The 15,020-nt window shown below is 31.3% G+C and overlaps 1 protein-coding gene across 1 annotated transcript; it reads right to left on the bottom strand.

The window, feature by feature from the left end:
• Positions 1-9,141: 9,141 nt before the first annotated feature.
• Positions 9,142-10,655, bottom strand: LOC121239895 (serine/threonine-protein kinase UCN-like). Its single transcript, XM_041137257.1, has one exon. The coding sequence runs from the start codon at positions 10,551-10,553 to the stop codon at positions 9,312-9,314; it is 1,242 nt and encodes a 413-aa protein (XP_040993191.1). The 5' UTR covers positions 10,554-10,655; the 3' UTR covers positions 9,142-9,311.
• Between the last annotated feature and the right edge of the window lie 4,365 nt (positions 10,656-15,020).

Here is a 15,020-nt window from a genome sequence, read left to right as displayed (position 1 = left end):
TATTATTTGTACTGTTCTTTGTTGGCTCTCCAACTTTCTGTTGATGGCTGCTGTATCCGAGTAGGCCGTTTCTTTTAGATGGGCATCATGAAAGCTTCAACTGCTTTCTTGTCTTTTGCAACTTGTCCTTGCTGTGGCCTGGCTTGCCTATCAGATGTAGATCCAAACCTAGACTAACGTGTTTAGCAACTTTGCATTAGGAAAATCCTACATTTACTAAAGCATACCCTGAGCACCTTTTTAAGAGAAAAATTATATTTTCAAGATGGTGTGTAAAGCATATCTGCTTACGTGATATAATTTAATTTAAAAAATAAATTTTAAAATTTAAATTTTACATATCAAATTTTACAATTTAAATTACGTGGATAATGTATTTTACACAATAATTTGGTAATAGAATAACATTTTTTTAAAAAAAAAAAAAAATCAATATTTAGGATCGGGAGTTGCCTCTTGGATGGCCTGCCCCTTAGAGTGAGGGCTAGCCACCAGTTATTGCAATAATTTGGATCTCTGAAGATCCACCATTGTGGGTCTCGAATTATACAATGGGTTTTCAGAGGCAAGGATTTGACTCTTAGGCTTCGTTTGCATTTAAAATTTACTTCAATTCATCTCAATTCATCATTACAATTTTATCAAATTTTCATATAAAATATAATAAAAAAATTTAACTTTTTCAAATTCTAAAATAATTTTTTCGAATTTCCATACAAAATATAATAAACAATTCAATTTTTATTATACTATTTACAAACCATCTCAACTACATCTTTAAATTCAAACCACTCCTTAGAAGAAATCACATATAAAACAATCTCTTAATAAATGAATTCAACACGTATATATTTAATTAAATTGGGCTAAAATATGGAGTCAGAGTTTAAACTCGAGACATTATTTACTTTTACACCATGTTAAATAATTATTGTCCAAAAAATTTAAGCCGATAGAAATAAAGAAATTTAATTATTTCAATTATGTTATAAAAATCATGGGTCTTTACAAAGTTTACATCGAGATCAAGTCCCACAATAGACCCACATCATGGATATCCATGGAGACCCATGCCAGTCGTGAGTCTCAAAAATCCACCGCCAGCGATGCATCTCCTCTATGGATGGCTTGTCTGATGATCTGATTACAAGTTTAGAATATTCAATTTCAATATTAATTTGTATTTACTAAAACGTAAATATTTATTTTAGATAAGTACATGATTTTCACATTAACATTAACTAATAACTTTACAGCTTCTCTTTCCAAAGTTGGAAGGTCCATATATAATCATGTACCCTAGTCCCCATTTTGTTGTGATTTTGCTAGGTATTGATTATGAGCTACTCTGCATATTGGTTGTTGTCTGCTGTTTTTGAGTTGAAAAGAGAACCATTTTTGAGGTTGGACTTGGAAGAGGAAGTATTAATTCAACTAGCTAGCTAGGTGGTTTAACCATATATGATGCGTTCAACCCTTAAAAGTAATACCTTTATAACCAACCCTAATTAAAAAAATCCCTACATAGCTAGAGGAAGTAGAAACCGAATGGAAGGGATTTTCAAAAAGTTGTTTCAAACCCGGGAACGTTGGAATCCCAAAGGATATTCATTAAAGCCTAAATTCCGCAAGAGTTCCCTTGACTAGTCAAGGACATCTCATGTCGTTAGACCATGCAACAACATAGGAAAATGAAAAAAAAAGAAAGAAAGAGAGCCTTCATCGGTAATGAAAGATGCCATGTTGAACGTCAAAAAACCTAAAAACAAATTATAGCATAATTGCAGAGGAAGGAATTCGATGCTTGGTCGTGTTAATTAGAGGGGAATGGGAAGGGGAGCATATATTCATCCTTAAAAAAGGGGTTTAGGCTCAAAATGATCATGGGAAGTTGGAAGCCCCTTCAAAGATAATGAGATCACTTTGACATCATGAATTATTGTTCCAATCTAAGCAATAGAAAACTCTCCGCTATCGATCACAGTTGAGTCCATGCCAAGTCTTGAGATCGGTCGTTCAAGACATTACATTCTTCTTTTATCTTGCTCTTTCTTAAAGCAATCCCTTAAACAAGTTGACCAATGGGGTTCAAGTTTTATTGACTATATATAATAGGGTGAGGGAATAATTATACATATATATATAATATACATAATTTTCGAATTAAGTTACTCTAAGAAAAATAAGTATTTGTGACGGATTATTTGGGACGACAACGGCTATTTGCGATAAAATTGACTTATTTGACAGAAAATAATTATTTTCGCTAGAAATAACTGGTTACAAATAAGCAGTTTTTTTATAGTGAGTCGGAGTTTCGTTATATTTTTAAGTCATCATGTCATGTCATGTAACCCTGCATTAGATATTGACGTTCAAGAATTTGATCATTTAGGTCATATCAATAAGTATTTGATAATATGTAATTTTAAACGTATGGAACACTAATATTGAACTTGCTTAAGGGAGCACCGACACAGTTCTAGCGTATGCTCTAAGCTCCTCACAGCTATGTTGGTCCAAAAAAACAAAAAACATGATCAAGAGACCCACACGGTACTGTTCTTTTGAAGTCACTGTTGTAATACCCATTGGGAACAATGAGAGACGTTTAGAGACCAATAACATAGTAAAAAACAAAAAAAAAGGAAAGGGGAAAGAAGATATGGGCAAGCAAGAGAAAATATCTTAGCATGGAAAAAGAGAACAGAAGAAAGGGAAAGGTAGCTTTTGCTGTTTCTTCAAGAAAGGGATGGATGGGGGGTGGTGGGGTGGGGGAAGTAAGGGCCACCAACCATGGCCATGGCCATGGCCATCAGCCTCTCGATCGATTCCTATCGAAATGAAGGGCATGCATGCAGAGGTCGCTTGCGTACGTGTTGTTTATTTTTGCTTAATTTCATGTGAAGAGGAAGGAAGAAGACAAAGGTTGCATTTGGATTATAGTAAATACGTGGGCCTCTTAAGTCACAGTCACGAGAAGAACAGCTAACATGTAGCCTTAAATTCGCCGACAAATGGCATAAATTCTCATCAACTTATGGGGCAGAACTGCCAGGGGAACATCTTCCCGCTGCTTTTGTTACTGCTTGCGTTGTTCAGCGGTACCTGATTCTATGGATTAACATTCACAGCATCTACATTTTTTTGTTTCTATTTTATGCCATTTTCATTTCCCCAACAACACGAACTCACACCAAATCTATGTAAATATTTTTTTTCGAAAATCCTCTCCAAGTTTTCTTACTCCCAATCCAAACAAATTTGTATTAGAATAACAGAAATTTTATTTACAGTTCTGAATGAAGGATTGCGTGTTCAGTCTAATTGATGAATGAAGGTAAAACGAAAAAAAAATATCATTATAATTTTAAAATTTTTTTAAACATAATTGTATATGCTTGCATGAACAGTCTCTATTTAAAAACTGTACGTAGACTAACTCTGAGAACAATCCCTGAAATCCTTTACATTTCTTTACCAAAAATATTCTTAAGAGCCACACAATTTAATTTGTTCAAACTCCAATAAAAACGTCCCCAAATAAAATAACTTGCTAAATCCAAATATTGTTATTGCGTCCCACCACATTCACAAAGAATAAAAACAGCACTCTGACCACTAGTGTAGTTATTCGAAAGATGTAACCTCAATTATTTTAATGATTAAATTATTACAATAATCTCTATAATTTGTCTTTTGGATAGACTTGTTTTATATATCACATTTGAGATTTTTATTCTCGTAATTTTAAATTTGATAATTTTAAGTAGTTTAGTAAGTTATAATCTGTTAAAAAACCAAGTTAGCACCAATGACTAATGTGTCCTTGCACATGTCACTTGTAAAAAAATTTAAAATGTTAAGAATAATGAAAATGATTAAAAATTTCAAAATTAAAAAGAAGGAAAATTTTAATTAAAAAAATAAGATAAAAACAAAGCAAAATAAAAAATTCATGAGTTATGAACAACGAAAATGCTGGTCCTACAGAGAATACTCACCGAAAGTGGGTACCGATTAGTTTGTTTTTTTACTTGATGGTTAAAAAATTATTTTTTATAATAACTTTATGATTTTTTTTAAACGTTTAAAAGGTTTAAAAAAATATTTGAAAAAAATAAAAAAAAAATTATACGTCTTGATGAGAATTCTCGATGGTATGGTTAAAAAAGTATTTTTTAATAATAAATTTTTTTAAAATGTTTAAAAAGTTTAAAAAAATATTTTAAAAAAAATTACACGTCTTGATGAGAATTCTCGATAGATGTGACAATCCCCTGTGAACAAAACTTGGATCACATGACGTAAGTACTACTTTGGCACAACGTAAGCTTAGTTTGTGTCGCATCACCCAGGTACGGGTGGTGTGTCAATCGGACCCATCCCACCGGTTCAAGTCGTTTGGGTCACTGGATAACCTTGCTTGCCCAAAGAACTGAGCATAATATATATATATATGTATATATCTTACTTAATTTATATACCTAATTTTAAGAATCCTAGTCCAACTAAAATCCACTTTGAATTGCCCTTACTTCTCAATCCTATATTCTTCTTCTTTTTCTCTTCCTTCTTCCTTTATTCTCCTCTCTTCAGACTCATCATAGTAGTGTTGCAGGTCACCTGTCTTCTTAGAAACCAACGGCTTGACCATGGACAATGACCTTCTTCTCATGACCCCACAGTCTCATCGTGGGTCTCCTTCTTCTCACATCTCTATTGCGAACTTAAGTGTTAAAAGCTCAGGTACACACTGTATGATGCAAAATTGCTTTGAACCACGAGTTTAATTTTGCTATGATGTGTTAATGTTGTTTTCTTTAATGCGTTGATATTGTTTGAAAATCATTGATTTGGATGGGCAGATTGTTGTCAAAACGATGCAAGAAAGTAAAATAATAATAAAAATCAATCATACAATATAAGAATTTACGTATTTTGATAACATGTCTATGTATATAAAGTTATAGAGAATTTTATTATTTTAAAAAATGATAAAATATACTTTGGAGGCAAAATACACTATTTCAAAACCGGACATATTTTTCATGATAAACATATATATATATGATTATACTGCAGAAGCTTTAATTTTTCAATTATTGTGTTTTTCGCTTGAGCGAACTTTTTATTAGATGTTTGTTTGAGCAAACTCTGTATTAGATGCTCGCTTGAGCAAACTCTCTATTAGATGCTCGTTTGGACAAATTTTCTACCCGCGTTTCACTTAAGTGATCTGTCGCTCAAATATCAAACAAATTTTTTATTTAGAATTTCTTAATTGAAAAAAAGGGATCAAGATTTTTTTCTCGAAGGCAAAGTCCTTAGATCTCCACGAGGGTTGATTATGTTTGCTCCAGCTTGGGCCGATCGACCCAAATATAATTTAAATTCTTTAAAAGAAATTATAATAAATTATTTTTAAATCGTGCGATCAAATCAAACTTTCAAATAAATTAAACTATTTAAGAAAGTCTACTCGATATTTTTTTTTATTTCTTTTACTTAGTGGTTATGAAAATATTTTTTTTAATAATGTTGCATTTTTTTTTTAAATGTTTAAATGTATAAAAAAATAATGAAAAAAATAATAATAATCTTTCACTCTTATCGGGACCACCTCGTGCTACACACTCGGTGTCGGTGGATGTAGCACTGCTCGACTACGTAAACCAAACACAGATCTAACGGGATGGATGGGACAACCTACGTATCCGTTCAGCGAGTACGAGTGGGATAGGAGTGGCAACGGTGACGAGTAGATTATGAATTGCTACCCTGCCGAGGCTACGGGCAAGGAGCTATTCACTTGTTTAAGGTGGGTGGTTAGGCCGACTCTGTCATTTTTTATTTTTTATTTTGAGGTTTTTATTGATTTTTGTCTTTTTTTTTTTTAATATTATATAATTTTTTTTATAAGCTATGTGAAAAGACACGTGGGACACATCATTGGTGCTGACGTGGAGCTTTTAATAAAATATTAACACAACGACTAAAATTATCAAAATGAAAAGTATTTGAAGTAAAAAGTTTAAAACTAATATATATATATATATATAAAAGGACGATTACAAATCACAAGAATTAATTTAATATCCAAACCTTATCTTAAAGGGTTAATATCTTTGCATCCTCTTTTCCTTAAAAGCAAGTGTACACAGTTGCCAACGTTTGTAGACTTTATTTATTATTATTGCTTTTGGCAAACGGGAGGGCGACCCATGTGTTTGGTTTTTTCAAATCAAATATAGGGTTTTACATTTTTTTTATTTTAATTTTCTTCTCACTTTTTCAAAAATGCATTTAAAGATATGTCATATGTGCTTAAACTTAATCCATAAAAGGTTCATTTTAGTTATATACAAATTTTATTAAAACCTTAAAACTTAATTGCATAATATCATTTTTCAAAAACTATTTTCTTTTGCTATAAAAAAAATAAAAATAAAAAATGAAGAAGGAAGGAAGGCCTCACTTCTTAGAATTCTTCGCCTTTTCATTTTAAAGGCTGGAACTTTTGGTAAAAGATCATTGCTTTTATTCAAAACTTGGACCCTATTTTTTTTTTTTTACCTTTATTTCTATGGCAAAATATTATATTTTTTTTTTGTTAAATATTATATTATTTTTACACTGTCAAATGATCAAGATTGACACATTACATCTTCATTCTAGCAATAACTAATATATAACATACTCATTAAATTCTAACCGTTCAATAATAAAAATAGGTGTAGTAATTTAATTAATTGAGTAATACTAGACATAGTCGTGAGTTATACATGCGTTGCGTATTTTTTTTGAAAAAATGTATGGTTCACAATTAAAAATTTAATTTTTTTTTATGCGTATATCTTATTTACTTATATTAAAAAAAGATTTTACAACGTTTGCACATCTATAACTATAAATATCATTCTTCTAATTATAAACCGTTGGATCTAAAAGATATAAATTATAAGTTTTTGATAGTTTAAAGATATAGTATGCCATTATTAATGTTTTACCTTGCGAAGTGCAAAAAAACTGAAATGAATTCATAATTTGTCAATTTTAATATATAATTTGTTGAAATAAAATCATAAAAACTCCTGTTCTGACATACTAATACATAGCTTTCATTTTCGATTATCTCACGTGTGAAAACATTTTGGATGGCTTGGGGAGGGGGGTTACAATGGTAAGATCGTTGTTTGTAATTGTGGCACTGAATAACATGATCTGGAACATGTTAACATGCACCATAGACTACCCGATCTTTTCCCTTCTTGAAAAGTTGTATAATATTAATTGTTTTATATATATATATATATGTTTAATAATTAGTAACATATCCTCTTTTCACAAAAAGACGAAGGTAAAGCTAAAACTTGGGCCAATAATCTGCCATCATAGCCCGTAATTTAAGAAGACCTTGTCCCGTAATCATATGAACCCACCCATCTCTTTGTCTAGAAATCCGTAAAAATTATCATGACCATTCATTTAAGGTCTCAAAATTTAATAAATAATTTTTTTGATTAAAAATATTTTTATAATTTAGAAAAATATAGACAAAGCATGAATATCCATCCCCTGTAATTAACGTTAAAACTTATCTTATGATGAACAACATTTAAAATTTAAGAGCATTGGCATGATATAGTTGATTTGTCAACTACTAGTTGATTTGGCATGAATATCCATCCCCTGTAATTAACGTTAAAACTTATCTTATGATGAACAACATTTATTAGTCAAAATTTAAGAGCATTTATAATTTATGATGATATAGTTCTTACATGATATAGTTTGATTTGGAATATAAATCTAATAAAGTTCTTACATAATACAATTTCAAAATTTGAAGAAATATATATAAAATGATTAAAATTAAATTTTTCTAAAGTAAAAACTTAAATTATGAGATTTAGTAATTTTTAGTATATTTTCAAATTTAAAAATGTATTGTTCATCTTCAAAAGTAATATTTTATTATAAAAATTATCTCAACTACTTTATTTTTTAGTTTTCATTTTTCACAACTTTCACTTTCTTTGAACGTCCTTTCACTTTTGTTTTTGTGTGCAATTTTGAAATATGTGAATGAAAAAATATTATTATTAATTAATATATAGTTAATTTAATTGTAAAATATAAAAGAAAATTAAAAATATTATTATTAAAAAAATAATATTACATTATTATTTTGACTAATCTAATGTGAGGTTATGACTAAAGAGATTTTAGATTTATGAAAAGTATGTACTTTTTTTATCAAATTTTAAAGATAGCTCTGATGAAGCCAATGCTAATATTATTAAGGTCTGTAAATTATATTTGTCTCTCAAAATTATAGAAAATATTTAGATTAAAAAATCGCAAGGATTTTTCATCTTCCTACTTAATGTGGCAAGGACTTACATTTTCATTTCTTGGTTTCTGTATATTTCCACTTCATTCATTTCTAAAAACTTAAAATGAGAATAGAAGCAGCTCAAACACTTGAAGCCATTAAGCATGAGCACGTGTCATTGGACCACCAACTTTAGCTTGTAATTATTTTTAGTAATAGCTACTTGATGTATTACCACTCTTCACGGATCCAACAGTGTTTATTATTATTATTATTATTATTAATATATTTTTAGTGAGTAAAATGATGTTAATTCAAATTCTCGACCCTACCAAATACCTTTTCCCTCAAGTCTTCTTACATTATACCCAAAATCAACTTCAAAAAATAAGAATCTTTCAAGATCAATGACACAAGAAACATAAGAATTTAATTTTGTGCCACAAATTTAAAAAAAAAAAAAGGCTTAAAGAGGCATAATTTTGTGTGCCCAATAAATAAATAAAAAAAAAATATATTTTTTGAAGAATGTTATGTATTAATCATTATTTACTCTCATATTTAATATTTACAATTTTTTTTTATAGTGAGCGTATTTTTATATATAAATAGTAACTGATGAGAATAATTTTCCATTTCTAAATCTCTTGCAAGGAAATTATAAAATGAATTCTTCTATTGTTGGAGAAAAAAAAATAAAAAATAAAAAATAAAAATAGATATATGGTATAAGAATGCTGAATAAATTTTTCACGTAAAAAAGGGTCAACATATGGCGCGTGGGAATTGGAACTCAGGAAGTATAACCGTATCAACAACTGTATAATACAGCTTTTTAACTAATCATTGCTAAGCGACAACTAATCTTCTTTACTAAAGCCCTTTTTCACGTTCTACAGTTATTTTATATACACAAAAATACACAGAATTTTGACAAAAAAAAATTCTTACACGTGCGAGCGAGCACATTGGATCAGAACTCAGGTAACGAAACGGTATCGTGACGCTCTGATAACGGTGATGGTGGGAACGACGGCGGTGATCTCAATTTCTGGAAGTAGTCCTTTATGTCCAGCCCTCCCGTCGTTATGTGGTCCGTTAAGTCCACGTCGTCTCTGGACGGGATAAACGGCGGTCGTAATATATCCGTCAATAGGTCCCACCTGACACCACGAAAGAACGCGTGTCCCTTGATCTCGCTCGCTCCTCTCAGGTACCCCAATCTTCTGGTGGGATCCTTCTCTAACAACCGTCCGATCAAATCCGTTAAGGCCGTGCCTTTGCCGATGAATTCGGGCGCTTTCACCAAAACGTTCCGAAACGTTTCCTTCCGGTTCTTCCCCTTGAACGGCGTCGTACCGTAGAGCATCTCGTAGGTTAGTACCCCCAGGGCCCACCAATCGACGGCGAACTCGTGACCGTCGCCCCGTACCACCTCCGGCGCCACATACTCCTCCGTTCCCACGAAGGAGTTGGACCGTTCACCGTCGGAGAAACTTGGCTTGCGTCGACTGACCGGGCTGACTCGTGCCGACTTGGCCTTCTTCAGGCCCTTCTTGTTCTTGCTGTTATTGTCGGGTAATATTGTTATCCACCGTGACAGATTCCTCCGGTGTTTCCGGCGAATATCCGGTGGTTCCTCGGCGGCCTGATCAGTGGAAATGAAGGTCTTAACCGCAACCGTCCTCGGTGATAAGCTCCTGGAGAGGTCGAAGTCGGTGAGGGTTACGTGACCTGACTGTTGGATGAGAACGTTCTCGGGCTTGAGGTCGCGGTAGACGATGCCCATGCGATGGAGGTGATCGAGAGCGCAGACGATCTCGGCCAAGTAGAAGCGAATGACGGCGTGGGAGAAAACGCGATCGTTTTGTCGGTAGCGGAGAACGTTGAGGTCGCCACCGGGGCAGTAAGGGACAGCCCAGGCGAGGAAGTCGTGTGTGTCGAGGTAACCGAGAAGGGATGGTAGGAATGGATGGGAGGAGTCGGAGAGGCGGGAAAGGACCCGGATTTCCCATCGGGCACGGCGCGCAGCGTCGAGCTTGGTATGGAGGGAAGCTTTCTCGACGACCTTTAGGGCGAAGGGAGAGCAGGCAGAAGGGTCGGACGTCTTATCATGGACGAGGAAGACGGTGCCCATTGCACCTTTACCGAGGACTTTAAGAGCTTTAAGGTTATCTAAGTGAAGCTCCGGCGAGGGTTGCGGTGGTAAATCCATTGTGCAGAGAGAACGAAGAAGAAAAGAGACAGAACTTAAGAGAGAGATAGAGAGGGAGGCAGAGAGGTGGTTTTGAGCGTTGGTTTTTGGCTTTTATAGGCCGCTTTCTCTTTTTCTCTATCCGAGTTTGGTCTTCTTCTCTCTCACTCTCTGTCGTCTGGTATTTGTTTTTGTTTTTGTTTTTTTATTTTTTTGACGACGTAGTTTATGTTTTTGTAAGAGTGAGTTATTGTCGTTTTAGGCCTCGTTTGTTTTTAGAGATGAGATAAGATGAGATGAAATTAAAGTTAAAAAGTTGAATAAAATATTGTTAGAATATATTTTTTAATAGTATTTTTGTTTTGGGATTTGAAAAAGTTGAATTGTTTATTTTATTTTATGTGGAGATTTGAAAAAATTGTAATGATGAAGTGAGATGAGATGAGATGTTTCTTGAAAACAAACGAGGCTTAGTTGTTGCACTAAAGATATTTTTCTGTTTGTTTGTTTGTTTTACTTTTCAATATTAATCAATCAAAAGTTTTTAAACTGAACGAAGTTTTTTCTTTTCTTTTTCTTTTTCTTTTTGTCTTTTGTCACCATCTCTTAGCCATGTCTTTTCTTTTCTTTTCTTGTTTTTATTTTCTTTCTAAAGTAACAGACGGAACTATTATTGCATTACACGACCTTTATCTTCAGCTTTTTAATAGGCGGGATACTGTGCGCAATGTGTCTTTATTCATTTTTGGTGAAAAGTACGGGCCTAAATTACAAGATTAAAATTTTAATTTTTTCCCACAACTTTAATTTTTTTTTCGAGAATAAATCACTTTATGAAACTACACAATTTGATTATAGAGAAATTATGTGAAGTTTATAACATTTAGTATGAATTTTCAAGTAATTTAGACCCCATTAGTATACTTAATCATGTTTCTATCCTTGTATATACATTGAACCATACAATTCCAACATAAAATTTAAAAAGATGTAAATTGGTTTTTCAAACAAGGTAAGTATTATGAGTTATTTTATTTTTAAATCAGTGTGTAGAACACATCGTTCAATAAAATCAAAGCTTAAAATTTATATTCTAAATCAAACTATATCATGTAAGAACTTTATTAGATATATTCTCCAAACCGACTTATAAATATAATTTTTGATATATTATACATAATATATTCTACATTACTCGTATATGATTATTTGCTTTTGGTCCAAATACTCTTTATTTTAACAATTAAATTACAACTCATTAAAATTTAAGATTTAAATAAATAAAAGATTGGCAGATTAAATAAGTTTTACAATATTTATTATTATTATTACATCATATACCAGCTTCCGTAATTTATATAAAAATGTTATATTCCTTACTCTTATTTATTATTTAATAGTGATAAATATACATCTTACATAATAAAATAAAAATGAGATATTAGTATAATATATAAATTTTTAAAATATATATATATATATATATATATATGGATATATAGATATATACAAATAAAGTAGGCCAATTGGATGAAAATACCGGATTTCAGCTGCGTACAATTGTGGGTGATGGCTGTACTAGGAGAGACATGATTTAATTAGAGGTAGTGCCAGCCATATGCAATGATTTTTGCCTAAAAGTAGAGGCTACAAATATATATTATATATATATATATATATTTCTACAAAGTAAACAAATGGGTGGGCACACGTGTAAGACATAAAGAAAAGATGGCATAGAGCCAAACACAATGGCGGAAAAACAATTTTCTTGTACGGTTCTCACATGGGAGCTCCCATAATCTAAGGCCTAGCTATGCGAACGTGCAACTTGGGGGTTGTTGTTGGAATGTTGTCACTTCTTGTCAATTCCTTGTTTCTTTCATCTTTTTTTTCTTTTAGTTTTTAGTTTATGTATATAACATAAATTATCCATTAATCATATAATATTAGATATTTTAATCATTTTATTTGTTTTATTCATTTAAAATAAAATAGACAGGTATCTATTTAATGTAGAATATGAATTATTTTGGTCATTTTATTTTTTAATATAATATAAAATAATTACCAAAATATCTCATATTTTATATTAAAAAAATAATGTAATATATTTTATTTTAAATATATAAGGAAATATTGACTTTGGGTTAACTAACCATCAATAATTGATTTGGTTTGAGCAAGTTTATGAAATTCAGGAAAGCATCTAATTAATCAATTGGCCGGGTTTTGCTCATGAATTAAGGAGCAAGCAATTAAGGAAGAAGCAGACGACCCAAGTCATTTAGCTCTTGATTGTCACCTAATTAATTATGCGAATGTGGTTTTTATGAACAAATAAAAAATATACGAGTAAATTTAAATTAGGTTGAAATATATAGCTAGCTAGAGAAGTCAAGCCGCTCAAGTACTACTATAATTACCTTCTTAATTTAAAGGATTGGGATATGATATTTTTGTCGAGTAATGCTACATATAGTCTTTATTTGGAGACTATTCATGCAAGCCTACACAATTTTGTCTTTAAAATTTTTTAAAATTATAATAATATCCCTCTTAAAATAATATATTTTCCATTTAATGAAGGGTTTGCATATATAATCTCCGAGTGAAGATTGTAAATAGAATTACTCATTTTTGTCCATTAAAATAGTTCATAAGTACATCTGTGCTTAACGAACATATCTAAAAGTTTTTTTTTTTTTTAATTATGACTAACAATTCATGTAAATATAATAGTCACTTGGGCATTGTTGCTAGGAAAACTCTTACATATTAATTGAAAAATCACTACAAGAAAACTGTTTATTTGTAGACATTAATTTTTTGCTAGAATAATGATTTCTTGCTAAATTAATAAGTTTATTATCATCACAAATAGTTATTTTTGTCTAAAATAACTCGTCACAAATGCTAATTTTCTTGTATTGAATGAATAGATTAGCTAACGGGATGGATCGAAATCAATTTCATAAATTAGGGTTCCTCCAAATACACGATGAGATCACTATATATCTACCAAATACAAAGTAATTATGGCTTCAAATTAAATAACATAATATATAGTTGTATAAGCATGGTAGTGATTAGGGGATCCAATAACACATGACTAGTTCGTTTTAGCTTAGCCTAGCAACTAGCTAGTTAGTCTTACCTTTTTTTTTTTCTTTTTTTTTTTCTACCTTTTCAAAGTTGAAGTAGTTTTAATTGTTTGACTACTTATGAGTGTTGGGCATTAATGTAAGGATTTGATTTTACCATTCGGTGAAAAAATAAAGGTGCTGATCAATGCATGCATGCAAAGTACTCATGATCTACATGTTTATGAATGCATGTTGATCAGAGGCATGCAGCATTGGCGACATTTAACTGCATCTACAACTGAAATGTTTTTTACCATCGTTAAAAGTGGAAACTCATGTAACATACAATTGAAACATTGGTTAACCTCTACGAATTTAACAAAATAATAAATAAGCATTAAAAGAAAATGATGGGGCCGTACTTAAAAGGGAAAAAAGAAAACTAGATATATAAAAAAGAAGAGAAATTATATATTAGTTTGACCCTAAACAAATTATAAATTACTTGTTTTTGGTGTCCATTTTGGAAACGATATATTATATATATATATATGAATGTGGCATGCAGCATGCGTAATTAATTAACGGCATGCATTAGGTAATATTAATTAACATATATAAAAACAAAATAGTATTTTCGGGGAAACACATTTAACTTGCACTTAGCTAGCTAGATAGCTTTAATTTAATTAAACATAAAAAAAAACATTCATGATATTCTTGATATGGGTAAAAAGGGTGGTTTGGGTGCATGTTAGGTGGGTGCTGGTGAATCAAACCCTCGATCCATAACATTGCGTGATGGTCTATATTAACTTTATATATATATATATATATATATATATATATATATATGGTTGGTATCTAATTCCTTTTTAATGGTTCGCCAATCTTCGAACTAATTTCATATATATATGTGACGTTTGAAATATATATATATGCTCTAGCTTTAAATTTAGAGGACATCATGTTGCATGCATCCTTTATTATCTTTAGAGATTCTCTGAGATATTATTTATGCTTTGATATATTCCTGTTTTGCACCAAAAAAATAAAAAAAAAAAAATCCTGGAAAAGAACAATGTTAACTAAAAGCTGTACTCTTTGATTTTCGGCTTGAAGATTTCATACATAAAATTATATTAGACTTTATAAGAATCTAATAATTAATCATCTTAATTAAAACCTTTAGAGATTGATGATCTGCATGTAGCTAGGTTTTCAACAAAATTCTTTCCCTTTTTCAACGTTCTCTATACAAACGGAAAATAAAACTCAAGAAACCAAATGGAATCGATGCAATATTGTCGGTTTAGAGTATGATCATGATGATCAAGCTAAGCGCGCAGCTAGCATGTGAACTCGTACCCCAGCATTTATGCTTTGGGCGGCGGGCGCTGTC

Source organism: Juglans microcarpa x Juglans regia, chromosome 7D (assembly GCF_004785595.1).
Source record: "Juglans microcarpa x Juglans regia isolate MS1-56 chromosome 7D, Jm3101_v1.0, whole genome shotgun sequence".
In the NCBI taxonomy this organism is placed as follows: Eukaryota; Viridiplantae; Streptophyta; class Magnoliopsida; order Fagales; family Juglandaceae; genus Juglans; species Juglans microcarpa x Juglans regia.
Note: the sequence above shows the minus strand (reverse complement) of the source record. Positions and strands in the feature narration are given on the sequence as shown.

Coding starts and splice junctions, on each gene's coding strand:
- LOC121239895 (XM_041137257.1), bottom strand. CDS start 10,553: ATGGATTTACCACCGCAACCCTCGCCGGAGCTTCACTTAGATAACCTT.